General features: G+C 41.5%; 1 protein-coding gene across 5 annotated transcripts in view; it reads right to left on the bottom strand.

Moving 5' to 3' along the window:
* Window positions 1–25,413, bottom strand: part of ARHGAP23 (Rho GTPase activating protein 23) — a 285,796-nt gene that overhangs the window by 33,454 nt on the left and 226,929 nt on the right. For all 5 annotated transcript variants that reach the window (XM_060780918.2, XM_060780917.2, XM_060780916.2 and 2 more), the window contains exons 10-18: window positions 24,551–24,608; window positions 24,058–24,195; window positions 20,143–20,445; window positions 16,030–16,091; window positions 13,800–13,927; window positions 11,239–11,357; window positions 6,859–7,014; window positions 6,051–6,129; window positions 4,904–4,977 (exon numbers count right to left, since the gene is read on the bottom strand). In XM_060780918.2, coding sequence (XP_060636901.2) covers window positions 4,904–4,977; window positions 6,051–6,129; window positions 6,859–7,014; window positions 11,239–11,357; window positions 13,800–13,927; window positions 16,030–16,091; window positions 20,143–20,445; window positions 24,058–24,195; window positions 24,551–24,608 — 1,117 coding nt within the window. The remainder of the gene's footprint in view (window positions 1–4,903; window positions 4,978–6,050; window positions 6,130–6,858; window positions 7,015–11,238; window positions 11,358–13,799; window positions 13,928–16,029; window positions 16,092–20,142; window positions 20,446–24,057; window positions 24,196–24,550; window positions 24,609–25,413) is intronic.

Here is a 25,413-nt window from a genome sequence, read left to right as displayed (position 1 = left end):
TCACACCTGGACTTCTTTATAATTTATAATCATAGATTTTGCCATCAGGTTGTCAACATCTCCCCCCTTCATAATGACGTCATATATGAATTACCTACATTTTGGTCAAGGTCCTATATTGAAGCATATTATCACCACATTAGCTGCATTTCAGCAGATACAGGTCACCAACAGGATATTGGTCTTTAATTGTATAGACTCAAAAACACCATGTAACCATACACTCTGAACAAACCCAGTCTTGTTTGAGAGCAGTATGTGTGGCTTGACAGCAGTATGTTTGAAAAAGATCTTGGAGTCCTCATGGACAACAAGTTAAACATGAGCCAACAATGTGATGCTGCGGCAAAAAAAGCTAATGGGATTTTGGCCTGCATCAATAGGAGTATAGTGTCTAGATCCAGGGAAGTCATGCTACCCCTCTATTCTGCCTTGGTTAGACCATATCTGGAATATTGTGTCCAATTCTGGGCACCACAATTGTAGAGAGATATTGACAAGCTGGAATGCGTCCAGAGGAGGGCAACTAAAATGATCAAGGCTCTGGAGAACAAGCCCTAGGCCGCTCCTCATAGGCATGTTTAGCCTGAAGAAGAGAGGGCTGAGAGGAGACATGATGATGGCCATGTATAAATATGTGAGAGGAAGTCATAGGGAGGAGGGAGCAAGCTTTTTTTCTGCTGCCCTGGAGACTAGAATGTGGAACAATGGCTTCAAACTACAAGAAAGGAGATTCAATCTGAGCATTAGGAAGTATTTCCTGACTGTGAGAGTTGTTCAGCAGTGGAACTCTCTGCCCCAGATTGTGGTGTAGCCTCCTTCTTTGGAAGCTTTTAAACAAAGGTTGGATGGCCATCTGTCGGGGGGGCTTTGAATGATATTTTCCTGCTTCATGGCAGGGCGTTGGACTGGATGGCCCATGAGGTCTCTTCCAACTCTATGATTCTATGATTCTGTGATTTTGGAAGCTAAGTAGCTTAGGCCCTGGTTATTACTTGGATGGGAGATCAAGAGATAATTTTTTTTAAAATCTTGTCTGAAAGCCACTATCTGTGTTGATAGTACTAAACTTGACAGACCAACGGTATGTTATAAACCATCTTCCTATGCTTTAACCTAAAACATAATCTGGAGAAGATCAATGTAAATCCTTACATATTTTGCAGAGAGATTAAAGGCTGCCTGTATAGCTTTTTTGGATGCCTGCAGCAGCTTTTATTAATAAAATAACATAGACACATGTTTTTTCTTAACACCTCACTCTTATACCTATATAAAATATATAAAAAATAGTGTGGAGAGAAGATGGGATCAAGGCAGTCTTCACCCACTTGGCGGGTCTCACATTCCAAATGTCTGAGATAAAATGAAAGGCAGAACACTCTTCTCTGATCTGCTGGGTAAACTCTGATGTTACACTGGATTTGTCTCTCTATTTTTTTCCCCTTTAGTACAACTAAGGTCCCTTTCATGGCTGGCACCTTCTCCTTCCATTTGAACAACACCCAGGTCTTGACATGAGAAATGTACGGCATCTCTTGGTACTTCATGCAATGCTATATTCTGGTATTTGTAGCTTACAGATCTTTTAAAACTATAGCTCTATCTTTTATTTATTGTGTCAGAAGTGAGTTGAGGGTACAATTATAATGTATTTAAAAACACAAATGAAGTTAAAAACTTGGCATTATACTAAATGTCCTTTGACTAGAAGCTGGCCACTTGGCTCTGGTGTCGCTGTAAGAAGGGTCTCCACTGTGCATGTGGCAGGGCTCAGACTGCATTGCACTTAGTGGTCTGTGGTTTTATCTTCTCCACACTCACATGTTGTGGACTCCACTTTGAGGCTGCATTTCTGAACATTGGCTCTGCACCTCATGGTGCCAGAGCAGTCTGTTCGGCACCTTCCAAATCGCCAGTCTTCTGTGTGCACGGGGGAGTCTCTCATCCAGTATCAGCCATAGATTGAGGTTCTGGGCTTTCACCTGCCACTTTTGGACTCTTGCTTGCTGAGGTATTCCTAGGAATATCTCTGTAGATCTTAGAAAGCTATTTCTTGATTTAAGACCTTGGCATGCTGGCTGATATCCGAACAGAGGGTGGACCGGAGATGTCAATGCCTTGGTCCTTTCATTATTGGCTACTACTTCACAACGGATGTCAGGTGGCACAATACCAGCTAAACAGTATAATTCCTGTGATAATATGGCACATCTCATTAAGGGCCACATACATGTGTATTCAGCAGCAGAATAGCAAAGCACAAGGGCAGATGTCTTCACTGTGTCTGGTTGTGATCCCCAGGTTGTGCCATTCAACTTTTGTATATTATTTCTAGCACCCACTTTTTGCTCCATATTCAAGTAGTGCTTCTTGTAAGTCAGAGCACGGTCCAGGGTAACTCCCAGGTATTTTAATGTGCTGCAATGCTCCAGTGCAATTCCTTCCCAGGTAATCCTCAGAGCTCGGGATGCTTGTCTGTTCTTAAGGTGAAAAGCATCTGTGTTTTAGATGGATTAGGAATTAGCTAGTTTCCCCTGTAATAGGCAGTAAGAGCACCTAAAGCTTCAGAGAGCTTCTGTTCATCCATTTCAAAGCTCCCTGCTTGAGCAGTGATGGCACGATCATCAGCATAGATGAAGCTCTCTGTCCCTTTCAAAGTTCCCATGATTCCATAGCATTAATAATGAACTGCATTAATTCTACAGTGTAGATGCACAATTAGACAAGAAAGCTTGTACAACCAACTTCTATATTTCAATGAATCCCAAAAGTGCTACAACATCTTATGATGAAAGCAGTTCATCAAGGGATCTTGTTTTTAAGCAACTGAACAGCAGAACAATTATGTGAAGTTTGTTTTATAGCAACATAAAATAAGGCAAGCGTGTCTCACAGGAAGACAGTTTCACTGCTTACAATTGTGTTTTATTGTTTACAAATCAATTTAAGGTAATAAAGTTGGTTTGAGAAAAATGTCACATAATATGTTTTATTTTCTGTAATTGTGTATATTGGTATTCTTCAATAGATGGGACTGTTTTACCATGCCATTTCTCTAATGCTAATAACTGTGTTTGCTGGGTTAGACTCATTTCATAAGTTATTATGAAACTTATGTCACTTTATAAGTTATTAAATTTTACTATATTGCTAAGTGTTGGTTTATATTCTATTTCATATGTTAAAGAAATGGCAATTTTATAATTGACTTGGCACTACATAGATGGTCTGGTATTTTTAAGCAATTGTATCTCAACCTGGTTTGAAATATGCTCGGTATTAAGTGCAGTGTTAAGTTTTCTGCATATCTTAATTACTGTGCTGGTCCCTCCCTTTCCTTTCTCTCCTCTTCACTTCCTCTTTCTCTTTCCCTATTTTTTACCCCAATCCAAATCCCCATTCTTTCTTACTTACTTACGTCTATAGATATGAGAGTTGCACAATATGCACCTGAGGTAAAGTGTGAATTTTAACCTGCAGTTATGTATAATTAGAGATAGATGTTTGAAAGGGTAAGTATTTAAAGTTGCATAACTGGGGGGAATGGTAGCCAGCTCAGCTCACTTTGAGCTGGGTTGCTATGGAAAAAGGGGCGGAGCCAACTGCCACTTGGCAGGGCAGCCATTTTAAGACGGTCAGTCTGTAGTCTGTGAACTGCAGGAGTGGCTGGTTCTGTAGTAGTGAGAACCAGGAAGGTAATATGTAGTTTAAAAACTACAGGGAAAGGCTGATTCCACTGTCGTGAGATTCAGGAAGGTTTTGGCTTTAGCCTAGGTAGTTTAGATAAGTCGAGTTGACTTATTTATATTAGTATTTAGTGTATGAGTAGAAAGGGTGAGAGATACCCAGTGAGAATCTTTATTGCAACAGAAATATCACAAAGTGGTGGCTCCTTTACAAAACCGTTACAAATTGGTGGCTTCTTCGCAAATTGGTGGCATCTTCTTTACAGCACCATGTGAATATATTCTTCCCAAAAGTGTTGAACAGTGTTTTGTGTTGGGTTGCTGTGAGTTTTCCAGGCCATATGGCCATGTTCCAGAAGCACTCTCTCCTGACGCTTCACCCACATCTATAACAAGCATCCTCAGAGGTTGTGAGGCCTGTTGGAAACTAGGCAAGTGGGGTTAATTTATCTGGGGAATGTTCAGGGTGGGAGAAAGAACTCTTTGTCTGTTTGAGGCAGTTGTGAATGTTACAATTGGCTACCTTGATTTAGCATGTAATGCCCTTGCAGCTTCAAAGCCTATCTGGTTGCTGCCTAGGGGAATCCTTTGTTGGGAGATGTTAGCTGGATCTGCTTGATTCTTGTCTGGAATTCCCGTTTTCCATTGTTGTTCTTTATTTGCTGTCCTGATTTTAGAGATTTTTTAACACTGTTAGCCAGATTTTGTTTATTTTCATGGTTTCTTCCTTTCTGCTGAAATTGTCCACATGCTTGTGGATTTCAAAAGCTTCTCTGTGTAGTCTGGCATGGTAATTGTCAGAGTGGTCCAGCATTTCTGTGCTCTCAAATAATATGCTCTGTTCAGGTTGGTTCATCAAGTGCTCTGCTATGGATGACTTCTCAGGTTGAATTAGTCCGCTGTGCTTTGTGTTCATTTGAATTAAATCCCTCTTCTATGCCCACATTTCAAATGTGCACATGTTTTCAAATGTCCCCACCAGATTCCATCAATACGAGGATTCTGGAGCACCCATCACATTGACAGCCTGGCAAATGGAAATATTAAACAGCTTATGGAACCTTTAACTGAAACTGGATTTGTCACACATTCCCATCCTACCTTTGAAGGCTTGTCACACAAGGCGAAAGAAGAGACATGTGCATTTCTCTCTTATGTCATAAAGGAAAAAAACATTAGCCAAAGGAGACATTTCCCCTTCCAAAAGTACATACCAGTTTGCGCAAAGTCTTCATCCTTTCGCTGGCATCTTCAATCCGGTTGGCTTCAATAAAGTCGTTGTATTTATCTTTTAATAAACAAAAAAGGACATCCATGACTGATAGTCCACATGACCACAGAAAAGTAAGTTGTTTTCAGGATGTGTGACAATATTATTATGGGAAGCCAATATACCCCAAAATCCAAAATTATTCACATGGATGGTTCAATGTACACAAATTTTGTTTCATATATAAAATTATTAAAAATGTATAAAATCACCTTCAGACCATGTTTATAAGCTATATATAAAATATAAATAAATGTTGCATTTAGACTTGGATCCCACCTCCAAGATAGCTCATTTATTATTATTATTATTATTATTATTATTATTATTATAAGTATTTATATTCCACCCTTATCACCCCATAGGGGACTCAGGGTGGATTGCAATGCACATATACATGGCAAACATTCAATGCCATAGACATACAACATATAGACAAACATAGAGGCAATTTAATATTCCAGCTTCATGAGGGCATGCTCAAATTCCAGCCACCGGGGGAGCTGTCGCTTCACTGTCCACTTGTGACACTTGTGACACCGAGTCCTTGATGGAGTACTTTCTCATTGTTTCGCCCACTGCTGGAGATTTTTATAGCATTGTAAACTAGTTAAATTAGCCTCCCCGCATAAGCGGTACCTAAATTTCCTACTTGACAGATGCAACTGTCTTTTGGGCTGCAAAGGTCGACAGCAAGCTAGACAAATGGTCGGGAGCTTACTCCAACCCGGGCTGGCTTCGAACTCATGACCTTTCAGTCAGTGGTGATTTAATGCAGCTGACTCCTAGCCAACTGTGCCACAGCCCAGTCTATATCTATATGCAAATAGAAGTATTCCAAAAAAATTAATTCAAAATCAAAAATATAGTCCCAAGCATTTCAGATAAGAGAAAGTCAGCCTCTACTTAGATCAGTTTCATTTTCTACCTGTCGAATGCTGACAGAAGAGAGACATGGACTGGTATCAACCCAGGGAACTGGAAGAACACTACTTGACATGTCCCATCTATTTTGTTGTTGTTTTTCTATTTAGCTGTTGGGTAGAGATATTTTAGAGAGAACAAAAAGGTATCAAGACATAATTATTCACCATCTGTAAACAGGGGTTCTGGAAGCTTCCGGAAAAAGGACTTCAAGAGACTACTGATGACGTTCAGGTCTTGCCACCTCTGTGCATTGAAGAGGGAGAGAAAGAAATAATTCCAACCTGTATTCCAGATTTCTCCCTGAGATTTATAAATTATGTATTGTCGAAGGCTTTCATAACTGAAATCACTGGGTCATTGACATACATTCCAGAAAACATCCCACAACATACATCGCAGAAAACTCACAACAACCCATTTATAAATTAGATGAGAGACCATGACCTCAAAGTATCAACAAATCCCTTTTCACTGCTCTAACTTTGTTACCAGATAATGATAGCTGTTCCTCATTAGCAGAAAATGTGTCTGAGACGAAGTATATGCTGCAAAAATGCCACACTTGAGGGCAGAAAACTTACAACATGTGGCACTGGGCAGAGAATTCAGCTCCCAAGAGTCTCAATTAGCCATTTTTTGAAAGAGACAAGCTTTAAAGTTGCTAAGATATCCCTTAAAGGGTCTTAATAAAGTCCTCTGACACCTCAAACAGCGAAGACACAAATGGGTAAGATTTCTAGTGGATAGGACAGGATGTGGCATTATCATTTATTTACTTATTTCAAGCATTTCTACTCCACCCTTCTCAACCCCCAGAGAGGGGACTCAGGGTGGCTGGTAGTTATTCTCATGGTAGTTAGAGGCTGGTGCTACTTAATATTTTTTTTTCCCTACATACTGAGGGTGAAGAACATAAGATGAGGTTTGAGAGCAAGCAGGGAGTAACAGAAGTTACGCAAGTACTGTCCTCACCTCATCTTGCAGGTTGATTTCTGCAGACCCTTTGTTGAGCTGATCCTGTAGACTGGACACCACAGCATTGTTTCCAGGGACTCGGTAGATGCCCATATATTCCAAGCCTTTATCTTCCACTACTTTACAGCAGGCTTCCACAATCAGAGGGACCTTCTGTGGGAAGCAAAATGCACATTATTATTTTTCTGCAATCACTACATTCTGAAGTTTCTTTCATTTATTTATTTATTATTTATTTATTTAAAGCATTTATATTCCGCCCTTCTCACTCCGAAGGGGACTCAGGGCGGAGCATAACATACAAACGGCAAACATTCAATGCCGGGACATGAATTCATTATATGCATATATAAAGATTAAAAACATTTGTCTCAATATTAAAATATTTATTTGTTTATTTATTTACTGTATTTGTATACCGCCTTTCTCAGCCTATTGGAGACTCAAGGCGGTTTCCAACAAAACAGTATACATAATTTAAAACATTAAAATTAAAAACATTAAATTTAAAACATTAAAATTACATAAAGCACAACAGCAATAAAAACAACATCATTAGTGTCTCCATATTATCAAGCATTGTCCAATTCCATCGTCAATCGTCACTTTCCTATATCAGTTGCCTGTATCAATTACTCTGTATTTGTGAACACCTGCTCAAATAGCCACATTTTGACTTGCTTCCGAAACGTTAAGAGAGAGGGAGCAGATCTCATCTCTCTAGGGAGGGCGTTCCATAGCCGGGAGGCCACCACTGAGAAGGCCCTGTCTCTCGTCCTGCCAAACGTACCTGTGACAAAGGCGGGGACGAGAGCAGGGCCTCCCCGGACGATCTTAAGGTCCTAGATTGTTCATAAGGGGAGATACGTTCAGACAGGTAAGTTGGGCCAGAACCTTTTATAGGCTAAAGCCAGCACTTTGAATTGTGCCCGGCAGCCAGTGGAGCTGGCGCAACAAGGGAGTTGTATGCTCCCTGAGAGCCGCTCCAGTTAGCAATCTAGCTGCTGACCAGTTGAAGCTTCCGGACAGTCTTCAAAGGCAACCCCATGTAGAGAGTGTTGCAGTAGTCTAAATACACTATTTAAATCTGTCTTCATCATCTGCGTCTAATCTAATTGCCCTGGTAAGGTTTCCTATCACTGCTTTATTGCACTCTCCCAAAAGCTTGGTCCCGCAACCAAGTTTTTACCATCCTTCTGAAGGAAAGGAGGGAGGGGGTCAATCTGATCTCAACAGGAAGGGGGTTCCATAGCCGGAGGGCAATCACCGAGAAGGCCCTCTCTCTTTTCCCCACCAATCGCGCCTGTGACAATAGCAGGCAGAGAGCAGGGCCTTCTCGGAGGATCTTAATCTCCGCGACGGTTCATAGGAGGAGGTGCATTCAGACAGGTAGAATGGACCAGGGCCATTTAGGGCTTTATAGGCCAAAGCCAGCACTTTGATTTGTGCCCGGTAGCAAACTGGCAGCCAGTGGAGCTGGCGTAACATGGAAGTTGTGTGCTCCCTGTATGCCGCCCCCGTTATTAACCTTTTAGATCTGATATGGATATTACACCAAACTCCTTAGATCAGAGGTGTTAAAATAATTTTCATTGAGGGTCCCATCAGCTTTATACAAGGATTGAATGAAAAGTAATGCCTCCATCTTCGTAACTCCTCAACAGATGGCAGTACTGGTATGTGGCAGGTACTGGCTTGTTTAGTAGACTCTCTTTTACAGTTCCATTTTACTGAGAAGCCTTAGCATTGAACGGTTGTGTTGTTAAAGTGCGAAGTATGGGACCCTGTGCAGACAGTCGGTCAATGTGACTTAAGCAACGTGCAGTCATTGAATTCTTGACAGCAGAAGGTGTCGCCCCAAAGGAGATTCATCAGAGAATACAAGCTGTTTATGGTGATTGTGTTGATGTGAGTACTATTCATTGTTGGGCAGGTAAGCTTAAAGATGTTGAGGTGGGAACATCTGACTTGCGTGACAAACAAAGAGTAGGACGTCCTGTGACAGCAACCACTGAGTTTCACAAGCAAAAGTTTGACAGATTGATTCAGGACAATCGGCGTATCACTCAGAGAGAAATTTCAAGCATAATCGGCATTTCACAAGAACATGTGGGTCACATTATTGCTTTGCACATGATGGGTTGTGGAAACAGGGCGTCGGCTTCTTTTGAGATGACTTCAAATAACTTGTTCATAGTTGGCAGAAATGTATCCAATTGTCTGGTGATTATGTGGAAAGGTGAATAGTGGTAGTTAAAGAGCACATTCTAAGGATTATTTCTGCGTTTGATTTATTAAAATATTCCCATCTAAACTAAAGTAATGAAGGTGGAGGCATTACTTTTTATTCAACCCACGTAGTTGCCTTCAAAAGGTCATCGAATCCATGGACAAAGAATCCATGGATGCAAAGAGCCAACTACACACACACACACACACACACACACACACAGTGGTTGATGCTATTTAGTTTTCATCTAATTTGGGGAAAAAATCTGTTCCTGGTTTGAAAGTATTATTTCCTGTTTAATTATGCGGTACATACTTTGAAAGTAGTTGTTATATTCCAGAAACTTCATTTTTGTGGCTGCCACAAACTATGTGGAATTGCTTGAGACTGGATGAGATATTCATTGAAAAACTATAGCGAAATGGGTTGTTGTAGGTTTTTCGGGCTATATGGCCATGTTCTAGAAGTATTCTCTACTGACTTTTCTCCTGCATCTATGGCAGGCATCCTCAGAGGTTGTGAGGTCTGTAAAATGTGCTGCAGGAGGTCCCGCAAAAACAAAGTTTTTGCAGTTTTATGAATTTTTTCCATGTTTTTATGACAGACCCAATTAGGAAATGACATTTATAACCCAGGGACAAAAATCATGTTACATAATGTTATCCGTGTGCGGATTGGGTATAATGGGAATCGCAACCCAAAAGAAGCTCTAGGTGCTCTAACTGCCTATTACAGGGAAAACCAACTGATCCCTAATCCATCTAAAACACAGACATGTGCCTTTCACCTTAAGAACAGACAAGCATCCTGAACTCTGAGGATTACCTGGGAAGGAATCCCACTGGAGCACTGCAGCGTACCCAAATACCTGGGAGTCACTCTGGACCGTTCTCTGACCTACAAGAAGCACTGCCTGAACATCAAACAAAAAGTGGGTGCTAGAAACAATATCATACGAAAGCTGACTGGCACAACCTGGGGATCACAACCAGATACAGTGAAGACATCTGCCCTTGCGCTGTGCTACTCTGCTGCTGAGTACGCATGCCCAGTGTAGAACACATCTCACCACAGTAAAACAGTGGACGTGGCTCTTAATGAGACATGCCGAATTATCACAGGGTGTCTGCGCCCTACACCACTGGAGAAATTACACTGCTTAGCCGGTATTGCACCACCTGACATCCGCTGGGAAGTTGCAGCCAATAGTGAAAGGACCAAGGCAGAGAGATCTCCAGCTCATCCCTTGTTTGGGTATCAGCCAGCACGTCAATGACTTAAATCGAGAAATAATTTTCTTAGATCTACAGAGACACTCGCTGGAACACCTCAGCAAGCGAGAGTTCAAAAGTGGCAGGCTCAAGCCCAGCACCTCAATTCGTGGGTGATACCAGATGAGAGACTCCCCCCTGGGCACACAGAGGACTGGGCGACTTGGACAGACTGCGCTCTGGCACCACGAGATGCAGAGCCAATCTTAAGAAATGGGGCTACAAAGTTGAATCCATGACATGCGAGTATGGAGAAAAGCAAACCACTGACCACCTGCTGCAATGCAACCTGAGCCCTGCCACATGCACGATGGAGGACCTTCTTGCGGCAACACCAGAGGCACTCCAAGTGGCCAGATACTGGTCAAAGGACATTTAATCAGCTACCAAGTTTACAAAATTTGTGTTTTTTGTTTTTTTGGGGTTTTGTTTGTTTGTTTTGTTTTGTTAGAAATGTAATACAATGTTCTGGTTGCGGATGACACGATAAATAAATAAATAACCCAAAAGAACTTGTGGCTCTGAGGTTGGGGAAAGTCAGTCATCATATCCATAAACGTTGTATCTAAATTCTAACTCTACTGATTAAACTAAACACACTGCTGGCTTTCAGATGTTACTGTATCACAACTCCCATCAGTTTTAGTTATGATGTGTAAGGATGAGGAATTCAGTATTGTAGGCCAGCATCTGGAGGTCCACATAAAATTCAGCCCACGGGCCTTGAGTTTTACACATGTGCCTTAGATGTATCTTAAGTGACAAGTGCAAATAAAGGATCTTTGGAAAAGAAGCATCAGGCAGATTGTCCTGTTTACCATAGAATTAGGTAACACAACAGTTTTCCACAAGAAGGGGATTTCATCCAAGTCCTACCTTGTTGTCAGGAGCTGGCTGGCAGTCTTCTAGCCTCACCCCAAAGGCCCTTGGAACAAGTTTCTTATTCTTCTTCATTATATTGATACCCCAAGGAGCTTTCTGATGAACATTGTCATCTGTGTAGGATAAAAAAAAAAAGTTCAGTGGCTGTGAAGAGAAAGCAGAGGAGGAGAAAGAATACTGCAGTTCAATCAGGTGAAAAATTACCACTCAAGGTTCTACGTAAGGACCAGGCTGTGGCCCAGCTAGTTAGTAGCCAGCTGCATTAAATCACTACTGACCAAGTTATGAGTTCGAAGCCAGCCCAGGTCAGAGTGAGCTCCCGACCATTAATAGTCTAGCTTGCTATTGATCTATGCAGCCCAAAAGACAGTTGCATCTGTCAAGTAGGAAATTTAGGTACCGCTTCATGCAGGGAGGCTAATTTAACTAATTTACAACACCATAAAACCTTCCAGCAGTATGTGCAAGAATGAGGAAGTACTCCATCAAGGACTCAGTGTCACAAGTGGACAGTGAAGCGACAGCTGCCCCTGTGGCCAGAATAGAGCATAGTCTTATGAAGCCGGAATTGCCTCTGTGTCTGTCTATATATGTTGTATGCCTAATGGCATTGAATGTTTGCCATGTGTATGTGTGTTGTAATCTCCCCTGAGTCCCCTGTGGGGTGAGAAGAGCAGAATATAAATACTGTAAATAAACAAACAAACAAACAAACAAATAAGGCAGGTTTATGCAAAAAGGTTTGGCAGGAAAATACCACTATAGTGAATCTTTCCTCTCATGAGAGGAGGCCTGGAAGGATGTAGGTTAGAGTTAAAAACAAACAGCCTCAACTTGAAATGGAAATGATACAGGGAAAATAGCAGCAGAGGGACAGATGAGAGATGAGATCTGGATTCCTCTGGATGTTACTATTTGAGTATGAGACTAACTGCAGGAAAGGCCCTGTATCTGGTAGCTGCCAAGGTGGTATCTCTTTTTGGTGGAATCTCACAAACATGCAAATATTTACATCAACAGCACATTTCTTACGGTATCTTTCCCCACATGCTGAACTGCAACTTCCATCATCTATAATCAAAAGCCAGCCATTTTGAACACATTCCCCATGTTTGTATTCGCTGCACTCAGTTTACAGTCAGTTTCTAGCCACAATTCATAGTTCTGATGTTGGAATTTAAAGTTCTAATTACTTCAGGCCAGTTTCCCTGAAAAATTGCCTACTCTCCTATGTTCAATTACTAAGGTAACCTTTGGAGGATATCCCTATTATGATAGGTAATTTCTCAATCGTGGTTCTTGAACTGTGGAATGCTTTCCCAAGGGGAACCCAGCTATTAGATGGCACATACACACATATCCTCCATAATTAAAATTAGACTTTTGATCAGACATGAGCAAACTTCAGCCCTCCAGGTGTTTTGGACTTCAACTCCCACAATTCCTAACAGCTGGTTGAAGTCCAAAACACCTGTAGGGCTGAAGTTTGCCCATGCCTGCTGTAGGTCCTCTGTCCTCGATTCTTACTCTTATTTTTGCTCCTTCTATTTAATTTTTAATTCTCTAATTACATCTCAAATTTGATTATATTATATCTCAAATAGATATACATTTAGATATAGAATCATAGAATCATAGAGTTGGCAGAGACCTCATGGGCCATCCAGTCCAACCCCCTGCTGAGAAGCAGGAAAATGCATTCAAAGCACTCCCGACAGATGGCCATCAGCCTCTGTTTAAAAACTTCCAAAGAAGGAGCCTCTACCATACTCCGGGGCAGAGAGTTCCACTGCTGAACAGCTCTCACAGTCAGGAAGTTCTTCTTCATGTTCAGATGGAAGCTCCTTTCTTGTAGTTTGAAGACATTGTTCTGCGTCCTAGTCTCCAGGGCAGCAGAAAACAAGCCCGCTCCCTCCTCCCTACGACTTCCTCTCACATATTTATAAATGGCTATCATGTCTCCTCTCAGCCTTAAAAGCCGCTCCTCATAGGGCTTGTTCTCCAGACCCTTGATCATTTTAGTCGCCCTCCTCTGGACACATTCCAGCTTGTCAATATCTCTCTTGAATTGTGGTGCCCAGAATTGGACACAATATTCCAGGTGTGGTCTAACCAAGGCAAAATAGAGGGGTAGCATTACTTCCCTGGACCTAGACACTATGCTCCTATTGATGCAGGCCAAAATCCGATTAGCTTTTTTTGCTGCCACATCACATTGTTGGCTCATGTTTAACTTGTTGTCCATGAGGACTCCAATATCTTTATCACACGTACTGCTCTCAAGCCAGGTGTCCCCCATTCTGTATCTTTGCATTTCTTTTTTTCTGCCAAAGTGGAGTATCTTGCATTTGTCACTGTTGAACTTTATTTTGTTAGTTTTGGCCCATATCTCTAATCTGTCAAGAATTCTGTTCCTGTCTTCTGGAGTACTAACTATCACTCCCAATTTGGTGTCGTCTGCAATCTTGATGATCATGCCTTCTAAGCCTTCATCTAAGTCATTAATAAAGATGTTGAATATAGACACACACACAGTGAATTGCACAAGACATTACCTCTTAGTGCATTGGCATCCTGTCGTGGGGAACGAGGGGGGCCTGTTCCTAATTGCTTCTGTAATTCCGACTTCAACCCTGGGGTGCGAGGACCTTTTGGGGAAGAGTCTGGTTTGGTCCCAAAGGAGCTGTAGGGGAAGAACAACCAATGCACAAAGTTATGGGTTATGTTTAATTGCAACCACCTCCAGTACAATATACTAACTTTAGTACTAACCAAAGCAAGAGATAATTTTCAATACTCTCTTGTGTTTCGGTGGACAATGATGAAAAAATGTGGCATATTATGGGATGACTAGTGCATATTACACTACGTAACACATTTTTTTGTTCCTAATGTCATTTCCTAATTGATTCTATCATAAAAACATGGAAAAAGCTTCTTGAACTGCAAAAAGCTTTGTTTTTGCGGAACATCCTGCAGCACATTTTGCTATAGTTTTTCAATGAATATCTCATTGAGTTTCAACCAATTCAACATAGTTTGTGGCAACCACAATAATGAAGTTTCTGGAGCATAACAACCACTTTCAAAGTAAGTACTGTACAATTAAAAAGGAGTAACACTTTCAAACCAGGAATAAAAAAAAAATCAAAATTTGTAATCCACTGCACCAGCAATGTCTATTGTTACAACCAAACTCAGTGTTACAGTTCTGCCTCAGATAACTATCAGAACATTTTAAACACAGATTTGTGCAGTGGGGGCTCTCTTAAGAATTATTGATTGATTTATTATTTATTTCCAGTATTTCTACCCCGTTCCTTCTCAACCCTCGAAAGGGGGACTCAGGACGGCTTACTTTTGGCAGCAATTTAATGCCACTACATATAACAAAGCAATATGATAACAATTAAACAATAAATAGAACATTCATTAAAAACAATAAAAACACACTATCTGAAATTTTGAAGTTTGCACCACTACCATTCTAATGTCATTTAGAGGTGATTCATAACACTGTTTTTGATCCTATCTGGGGACCCTAATCTCTAAGAAGAACGAGCTGAAAAGTAGCCAACAGCAGGGGAAGCTGAAGGCCCTATACCCTAGTAACAGGAAAGTTATTAGGATATAGCTTAACTCAACAAGAGTGAAGTGTCATTGCGATGGAGACCAGACTAGTGGGAAAGCAGACAAGATCACTCTGCTGGCTGTTGTATTGGATCACACGTCAGACACTTCCCAAATGTTTAGGACTGTGTTATGTATCGGCAAATAATGTGTGCAGATCCCAGTAAGGTGGCCTTTTGCAGCTGGCAGATGGTAATTTTATCAGCACCAATTGTGTTTATCAGCACCAATTGTGCCAAGGTCTTTAGGCACTGCACCCAGTAGGCCAATCACCACTGGGACCACCATTACTGGCTTGTGCCAGAGTCTTTGCAGTTCGATCTTTAAATCCTCATACTGTGTCAGCTTTTCCAGTTGTTTCTCTGCAATCCTGCTGTCACCTGGGATAGCGACATCAACGATCCATACTTTGTTTTTTAACACGATTGTGAGGTCAGGAGTATTATTCTCCAAAACTCTGTCTGTCTGAATCCAGACGTCCCAGAGGAGTTTGGCGTGTTCATTCTCTGTAACTTTTTCTGGCTTGTGATCCTACCAGTTCTTTGTCACAGGCAGATGGTATTTGTGGCACAAGTTCCAATGAATCATCTGAGCAACAGTGTTGTGCGTCTGCTTGTAGTCTGTCTGCGCAATCTTCTTGCAGCAGCTCGGGATGTGATCTATTGTTTCATCTGCTTCCTTGCAGAGTCTACATTTGGGATCTGTCGACTTTTCAATTCTGGCTTTGATTGCATTTGTTCTAAAAGCTTGTTCTTGGGCTGCCAGAATCAGGCCCTCCATCTCTTTTTTCAGAATTCCATTTGTGAGCCACAGCCATATTTTTTCTTTGTCCATTTGGCTCTCAATTTTTGCCAGAAACTGTCCATGGAGTGCCTTCTTTTGCCAGATGATGATGATGATTATTATTATTATTCAAGGACTTAGAATTTTCTATGAGTTTTCTCACAATAAAGAGAAAAACATATTGTTTGTCAAAGTAACATTGATAAAGATTTACTTCCTTTGTGAGTGGCAGCCTATTGCCACGGACACTGAGATCAGAATCAAACCTATCCTGGTGGAAGAAGTTGCATTTCTGGAACAACCATTGCTCACCCCTGCTCTAGAGAGGGAAAAGACCCCAAAAGATGAAACGATGTATGATAAGACATTTACCTCACTTTCCTGTAATCATTTAGCTTCTTATTGATTAGTGCTTGGCTTGCAAACCCAGGGTCCTAAATAGAACAACAAAAATAAAGGGAGGGAGGAGAGATAAAGAAAATATTAACTGTCAGCTCATCAAAGTCACCAAAATTCAACCCAATCTCTATTTTATCTTCTTTCCGCCCCTCACCTCCAAAGACTGAAGTGCAATTCAACTGCTCCTTGAACCAGCTGTCTTGTAGATCCTTTAAGTACATCCAATAAATATGTTTGGACAGTTCCAACAACCCCTTCGTTTGTTTATTCTTGACTATAAGGCCAATTTATATATTCCAACTGAAGTCAAGTGGAGAAAAAGGTGCTGCACAGAGTAAAGGGAGAAACATGGTCTCTTCCTTACTATTCACATGGAGGGTTTCACTGTGTCCTGGCATTTGTTTGGGGAGCATTCAAACTACTAACTACAACCTCATGGTCTGAAAATGTTACAAAGCTGGCATGACTACTGACTCTGATGGTTGGGAAAATCTGGGAGCTGTAATCTAAGAAAGTGGCATTTCAGATTTTGGACTGCTCAATATATAAACAGTGCTAATAGTAACTAAAGGTCATAAATGCCCTAAAGCAGTGGTTCTCAACCTGGGGTCCCCAGATGTTTTTGACCTTCAACTTCCAGAAATCCTAACAACTGGTAAACTGGCTGGAATTTCTGGGAGTTGCAAGCCAAAGAAATCTGGGGAACCCAGGTTGCGAACCACTGCCCTAAAGGCGCCTAATACAAACTGATCTTGGAAGCTAAGCAGGGTCAGTCCTGGTTAGTATTCTAAGTGCTGGTCTTGACCTATAAAGCCCTATACCAGTGGTTCTCAACCTGGGGTCCCCAGATGTTTTTGGCCTTCAACTCCCAGAAATCCTAACAGCTAGTAAACTAGCTGGGATTTCTGGGAATTGTAGGCCAAAAACATCTGAGGACCCCAGGTTGAGAACCACTGCCCTATATGGTTCCGGCCCAGCTTACTTGTGCGAATGTATCTCCCCTTGCGTCCCACCTCGAAATTTATGATCTTCCGGGGAGGCCCTGCTCTCATTCCCACCTTCGTCACAAATGTGCTTGGTGGGGATGAGGGACAGGGCCTTCTCGGCAGGGAACACACTCCCCAGCGAAATTAGGTCAATGCTTCCCTCCTTTCCTTAAGGAAAAATTTGAAGACGTGGATATGGGACCAGGCATTTGGAGAGGCATTCGGATAGTATGTTGACAATAAAAATGATGACAATGAAATGGAAAACGGACTGTGGACTGGCTTCGGATTAAGTTGTTGACTGTTGAACTCGGACTATTTGTACTATTTTAAATGGTTTTTAAATCTAATTTATTGTTTACTTATTATGTAACTGTTGTTTTATCTGTTGTATATATGGGACATCAAATTGTTGCTGGCTGTAAGCCCCCCGAGTCCCCCTTCGGGGGTAGAGAAGGGCGGAGTACAAATATTTGAGAATAAATAAATAAATAATAAAAATAGTACGGAGACTGACAATGAATATATGAGGTCCTGTAGGCTGCATTTCAGAGAAAGGAACTGACAAAACTACCCCTGAGAATTTGTTGCCTTAAAAAAAACTATGAACTTTATGGGATTGCCATAAGTCAACATATAATGTGAAGGTATACAACAGTAATTGAGTTTTGATAGGTTGACCAACAGAGGGTGCTATAAGCCAACTGGAAAGCATTCTAATATTTAATGCAATAGCGCTCTGCTACAAGCCAACTATGATCTAAGTAAGTAAGGTTGCTCATAAAATCAGAAACTCTTTTTCTCCCTATGGAATAATTTATTTCCTTGTATCACTTCCAGATAATGGGGAACATCCCCTGCCCCCACGAAATACCTAGGCTGAACTCCACTTACCCTTGTACTTCCCAATACTAAAAAATCCAAATACATAATAATAAAAACTGCTTCATCAGAAAACCAAAGAAAGGTATTACACTTTACTCACTAAACAAATGGGCAATGAGTATCATCCAGTTAATTTCAAATTCCAGGAACATTTACCCACCCTGCCAACTCATCTAATCAGCATCCCCATCCCTGCTGATTATTTAAAAAAATCTCCCAATTCAATGTTTTTTAGTAACTATTATCAGGAGCCACCAAAACAAGTTAGAAAACCCTGATACATGGGCTTCTAGGATAGTAAAGGCAAACATTTAGTCCTTCAGCTATTTTGAATTGCAACTTCCAAAAATGTGCAGGATTATATAGGTCTTCCACCTCTAACCTCATATTCATGTTGTTGGGTCAACAACAGAAGACCTGCAAGCACAGTCAGGCGTTTCTTTGAAGGAAGCTGCTTTTCAGACAGAACAGTGGCTTGTCTCTTCCACAAGAGAAGCTGCTGTCACTGCTACTCGACAGAAACGTCTGCCTTCTTACATGAAAGCCCTCCAAAGAGCGTGCTTCTTTGGAACACATCCACTGGGTGGAGGCCATATTTCCATTCAGCTGTTGCAGCACCACAAAGTAGCTACAGATCCTTGCGTGCCTTGGGAGATCTTTGGCTGCTGGTACAGCAAGGCATGCTGCTAAAAGAAGGCTCACTGGGGGTTTGCAATGGACTTTTTCAAGGCCCATTGAGAGAAAAAACAGAAGGCTGCTAACACAGTTGAGCTTGAAAAAGTTGCGACCGACACGTCCAAGGACAGTGATCATGTTGGGTTGTTGTAAGTTTTTCGGGCTGTATGGCCAGTTTCCTGAAGCATTCTCTCCTGACGTTTTACCCACATCTATAGCAGGCATCCTCAGAGGTTGTGAGGTCTGTTGGAAACTAGGAAAATGGGGTTTATATATTTATGGAACGTCCAGGGTGGGAGAAAGAACTCTTGTCTGTTGGAGGTAGGTGTGAATATTTCAATTGGCCAGCTTGATTAGCATTTATTGGCCTAGCGGTCGTTAAGTGTGGCTTCTTACTGCCTGAGGGAAACCTTTGTTGAGAGGTGATTAGCTGTCCCTGATTGTTTCTTGTCTGGAGTTCCCCTGTTTTTGAGTGTTTTTCTTTATTTACTGTTCTGATTTTAGAGTTATTTTAATACTGGTAGCTAGATTTTGTTCCTTTTCATGGTTTCTATTGAAATTGTCCACATGTTTGTTGATCTCAATGCTTTTCAAGCCACACCTTAAAACTACTAGGCCAATAATAATAATAATAATAATAATAATAATAATAATAATAATGGATTGTTGATGTTGCCATCCCAGGTGACAGCAAGATTGAAGAGAAACAACTGGAAAAGCTGACACGATATGAGGATTTAAAGATCGAACTAAAAAAACTCTGCCACAAGCCAGTCAAGGTGGTCCCAGTGGTGATCGGCACAATGGGTGCAGTATCTAAAGACCTTGGTCTGCACTTAAACACAACTGGCAGACAAAATTACCATCTGCCAGCTGCAGAAGGCCACCTTACTGGGATCTGCATGCATTATTCGCTGATACATCACATAGTCCTAGACACTTGGGAAGTGTCCAACCTGTCATCTGGTCTGCTGTGGACTCATCTTGTTGTATTTCAAATAATAATAATAATAATTGGGAAATGTTCGACTTGTGATTTTGTGATACGAAATCCAGCATATAGATCTCGTTTGCTGTGACATACTGTGCTTTTGTGTCAATAGTAATAATAATAATAACTTTATTTTTATACCCCACCTCTATCTCCCCAAAGGGACTCGGGCAGCTTAATAAATGCTAATCAAGGTGGCCATTTGAAACATTCACACCTACCTCCAACAGACAAGCATTCTTTCTCCCACCTTGGACATTTCACAGATACATAAGCCCCATTTTCCTAGTTTCCAACAGATCTCACAACCTTTAACGATGCCTGCCATAAATGCAGGTGAAACGTCAGGAGAGAATGCTTCTGGAACATGGCCATACAGCCCGAAAGACTTAGAAAAACCCAGTGATTCCAGCCATGAAAGCCTTCGACAATTCAGTGTCTGGGAGAATCTGGATGATATGTTCCAAAAGGACAACCACTGCATGTTTTGTAATAGAGGCGCATTTGAAGAGCCAGTGGCCCTGAGCACCAGCCATTACCAATTCTCACCTCGCCCTCGGCTTTGCTACTTTCCCTGATGACTTTAATCCAGGCCAGCATATCATCACGATCCTCGGCCTGAAAGAGACATTCACAGAAGTCAGCGGTCGTCAGGCGAAAGACGTGCTTCCTCTTGGTGTCACTGTAGGAGATGTCTACCAGGCACGCTCGGATGCTGATTGGCTGCTGCTCCTCCTCACCTGGGGGCGGGGCTATGGCCACGGCCTCCCGCCGGTCCTTGCATAAGTATAGCGAGTGGACACGCAGAACAGCGAAGACCCGCTTCCACTGCCGGATGCCTCCGCCAACTTTCTGCAGAGGGGTTTTGGGGAATAGGGAGGACATGAATTGGGTGGGTAAAGTGATAAAGAAAGACAGAGAGGGGAGGTGAAGACAAAGCACAAAGAGAACTAGTGAGAGAGGCAGCAGGGTTTGCACATTTCGGCACCTGGTGCAAATCTTCCTCCATGGATGAATAGACACTAGTTTCAAAATCCAGTTCAGACCTGGTAACAATGGCTGCATCTACAGCAAAGAAATTGTTGGGTTTCATCCCTGGACTGCACACGTTTTTGTGTCATCAAGTTTCTAGTCCTCAATGAGTAGCTAGACCAGAAACAGGGCTAAGCTCAGGGATTCCTTTCCCTGACATTCCTATGCATGTTTACCTAAAGAGAGGAGACCAGGGGACAATTCCATTTGTCTCCTGCATATGTCATCAGTTGGGGACCCCTCCCCCCCAGTCCCAACCACCGTTCTGGGCCAAAGTGAAGAGAGAGGGGACCAGGGGACAGTTCCATCCTGTCTCCTGCATATGTCATCAGTTGGGGAACCCTCCCCCAAGCACCAACCACCCTTCTGGGCCAAAGTGAAGAGAGAGGGAGCCAGGGGACAGTCCCATCTTGTCTCCTGCATATGTCATCAGTTAGGGACCCCTCCCCCCAGTATCAACCATGCTTCTGGGCCAAAGTGAAGAGAGAGGGAGCCAGGGGACAGTTCCATCTTGTCTCCTGCATATGTCATCAGTTGGGGACCCATCCCCCCAGCACCAACCACCGTTCTGGGCCAAAGGGAAGAGAGAAGGACCCAGGGAACAGTTCCATCTTGTCTCCTGCATATGTCATCAGTTGGGGAACCCTCCCCCCAGCACCAACCACCGCTTTGGGCCAAAGTGAAAAGAAGGAGCCAGGGGACAGTTCCATCTTGTCTCCTGCATATGTCATCAGTTGGGGAACTGTCCCCCCAGCACCAATCGCCGCTCTGAGCCAAAGTGAAGAGGGAGGGAGCCAGCGGACAGTTCCATCTTGTCTCAGTTGGGGATCCCTCTCCCCAGCACCACCCGCTGCTCTGGGCCAGAGTGAAGAGAGAGGGGTCCAGAAGACAGTTCCACTTTGTCTCCTATGCTATGCTAATAATATAATATAATGTAATGTAATGTAATATATTGATTATACATATAATATTTATAATATTATAATGTAATACAATATAATACTACTAATAATATTATTATAATTATATATTTTATATGACATGTAATATTACTAATAATATTACAATATAATATTCGAAACATGCAAATGTGAGTAGATCAATAGGTGCTGCTTCTGTGGGAAAATAACGGTGGTCCATGCAGTCATGCTGGCCACATGACCTTAGAGGTGTCTACTTGTTTTCTGATGGACAATACCGACTGTCCATCAGAAAACAAGTAGACACCTCTAAGGACAATACCGACTCTTCGGCTTAAAAATTGAGATGAGCACCACCTCTCAGAGTCAGACACGATTAGACTTAATGGAAAACCATTACCTATGTTCAAATTAAAAGTGAAAAAGAGTTTCTATAACTACAGTATTGTAAAGCATTATTTTTGTTCTAAGGGTGAGCTCTGCAGAGTTCAAAATGTGTTGAGATATTTCAAAACTTTATGTTTGTACCTTGGCTGGATTTAATGTTTTTGTATATATATAGATAACACTGCCTTTTGAAATTTGGAGAAAAAAATCATTCAAAGTAAGCACCGTTTATGTATCTGCTTCATTGAGTAGCTGTCTTCTCAACAGCCTGGCTTCCACATAAAAGAAACATCCAAAATCCATATTAGGGTACTATCTTTGGATTTTGTTTTACAGCCAACACAGCTGCTTCTCTGTTACATAAAAGTCAAGGACTGCCAAAATTGCAACAGAACTACCTTTTCAAAGATTACGAAGGAAGGGTCCCTGACACAAAGCAATCATTCTTTATAAATAGAGAAAACTCTTTCTAAACTTTATTTTTCATCATCTTTGGAGGGTTGGTATCTAGAACTTTAGAGCCTTCCGCATAAAAGTTACGCTCCAGAAGCAAACTTTTTATTTTTTTAAGAAATCAAATCCTCATTACCAACACTGAAAATCTATTATTTTAAATATGTTCTGGAAATCTGTCCATTGTGTTAGAGCCACTCACCTGTGCTTTCACATTGAAAAGAAGCATGGAATAAATTTGAATTAAGAGTCAAACCAGATATACAGAAGCTGGCGATGTACCTGCATTGGGATTTTAGCAAGTGAACAAAAAGACAGATGTGTAATTGAAAGTCCGCTAAGAGCAGTGTTTCTCAACCTGGGGGTCAGGACCCCTGGGGGGGGGGTCATGAGGGGGTTTCAGAGGGGTTGCCAAAGACCATCAGAAAACAAGTATTTTCTTTTGGTCATGGGGGTTCTGTGTGGGAAGTTTGACTCAATTCTATCATTGGTGGGGTTCAGAATGCTCTTTGATTGTAGGTGAATTATAAATCCAGCAACTACAACTCCCAAATGTCAAGGTCTGTTTTCCCCAGACTCCACCAGTGTTCACATTTGGGCATATTGAGTATTTGTGCCAAGTTTGGTCCAGATCCATCATTGTTTGAGTCCACAGTGCTCTTTGGAAGTAGGTGAACTACAACTCCAAAACTAAAGGTCAATGCCCACCAACACCTTCCAGTATTTTCTCTTAGGTATGGGAGTTCTGTGTGCCAAGTTTGGTTCAATTCCATTTGATTGTAGGTGAACTATAAATCTCAGCAACTACAACTCCCAAATGACAAAATATATTCCCACAACCCTACCAGTATTCAAATTTGGGCATATTAGGTATTTCTGCCAAATTTCATCCAGTGAATGAAAATGCATCCTGCATACCAGATGCATATCAGATATTTACATTATGATTCATAACAGTAGCAAAATTTCAGTGATGAAATAGCAATGAAAATAATTTTATGGTTGGAGGTCACCTCAACATGAGGAGTTGTATTAAGTGGTCGCTGCATTTGGAAGGTTGAGAACCACTGATTATGAGTGAAGGAAGGATTGATGAACCCTTTTCTCATTTACCCATTCCTATTATAATTATCTCCCCTCAGACATTTTCATTCCTTACAAGGGATACCTTTTAGTCTTACAAATCACCAGAAAAACAACTGGGAGGAAAGCATTTTACAAATTGTTTGGCTACCAGCAATGCAACCCTTCTCAGTGAAGTAGTTCATGCATTCACCTGGAAGAATAATGTTGTGTTATGATGCTGCTATCTTCTCCCAAGAGGCTGTCTCAATGTGTTGAGTATATGTCTCAATGAATCTGTCAATGCGTTGAGGAACCCATTCTCACTGAGGGTGAGGAACATTATGAATATTCTTTTCATTCTGCACTCCAATTAAGATGGGACTATTGCCTTATTCCACTGATTTTAATAAGAAGCAAATGGAATTAATTTGGGTTTTTTATTGAGATATCATCTCCTGTGATACCTACATTTGTCCTTGATTGGTCACTACTAATTCAGATGACACAATTTTTGTGAAATTCTTTTCACATGCATGAACACAAACAGACACAACAACACCCTACTCCTTCATCTTAGAAACAGCATTGCAATGGGTTACACACATACCTTGCCTTTCTTGGTGAGAATTTGTTTATAGTGGAGCCAGCCTTCTTTCCTCACATCACTGAAAGTGACATCCGTCAGGTCAGATGTCGAATGCCGCTTTGATCGGGTATCTTCAGAGGCACCCAGGCTATCCAAGGACTACAAGGGAAGGGGAAAACAAAGATATCATCAGTGAACAAGATAACTACTGCTCAAGTAGAGGCAAAAAAGAGAGAAAGAAAGAGAAGTATACATGAACAGAATAGCGGACTACCTGCCAATTCATAAGCAACTTTTTAATATTATATCTCTCTCTTCAATTATGGTCCCCAGAATTGGACACAATATTCCAGGTGTAGTCTAACCAAGGCAGAATAGAAGGATATGTCACATGATTCCAAAACTTGGTTTAGATACACAAAAAACATTTGGGGTGCGTGCAAAGGACAAGCAGAGCCTACAGAACCATGTGACTGCTAAGAAAAGGGAAGATCACAGCACAACAACCTCTTACCCCATCAGTGAAGAAACTCCGTAACATACGGAGGCTTGGCACACGGCTTGGCAACCTCCTGGAAAGCAAGTATAGATACAATTGGCACCAGCAATGAGAATTTTTAAAAGAACAAAGAAGCCCTACTTACTTGCAAATCTCCTCACCTAATTACCTCCCTCACCCAAATGCTAAACTCAAGGACAGAACCACTTTAATACTTCCAAAACGAAATGGAACAATACATTTTATCAAATATGAGTCGCCTGAAGGCTGAGAAGGGTACTGTACACAACACATTTGTATGAAAATAGGGTTGTAGTCAAGCACTAAATCATTGTCCACGCAGAATGTTCTTGGTTTGACCCTTGTGCTTCCAACTGAAAAAATTTAGGTGGCAGGGTTGAGAAATTTGGGAAAGCAGCTGCCCAGTTGGACCACAATTTCTAACTCGTTACTGAGAAAGCATTATGTGTGTTACCATTCCTTGTCAGGCACAAGTCCCTTGTATGTTTTTTGCTATGAACATTGAAGATGCAAAGCAGATGAGAGCATCCTGAAAGGGCAATCCTCTTGCCCTCAGAGTCTACATAATTTCACCTCGGTAAACTGGCTGTGCAAGATTTTTTATACAGCTCCCCAAACCTGTTTTCCCAGAGATAAAATATATCACGGAAATCAACGCCTCTTTCAATGCACTTCCTCAACAAACTGTTTGCTGTCAACAGACTCTTCTGGAATTTCCTATCAATTCTGAAGAGATTAGAATAATTCACCATCTGAACAAACTGGATTAATCCACAATCTTTCTTCATTTACCCCTACTGAAAAAGAGCAAATCATAAGGACTTTGCAAAAAGGAGGTGGCAAGCAGAGATGTAAGA

This window comes from Anolis sagrei, chromosome 6 (assembly GCF_037176765.1).
Source record: "Anolis sagrei isolate rAnoSag1 chromosome 6, rAnoSag1.mat, whole genome shotgun sequence".
In the NCBI taxonomy this organism is placed as follows: domain Eukaryota; kingdom Metazoa; phylum Chordata; class Lepidosauria; order Squamata; family Dactyloidae; genus Anolis; species Anolis sagrei.
This window is presented reverse-complemented; position numbering and strand designations above follow the sequence as displayed.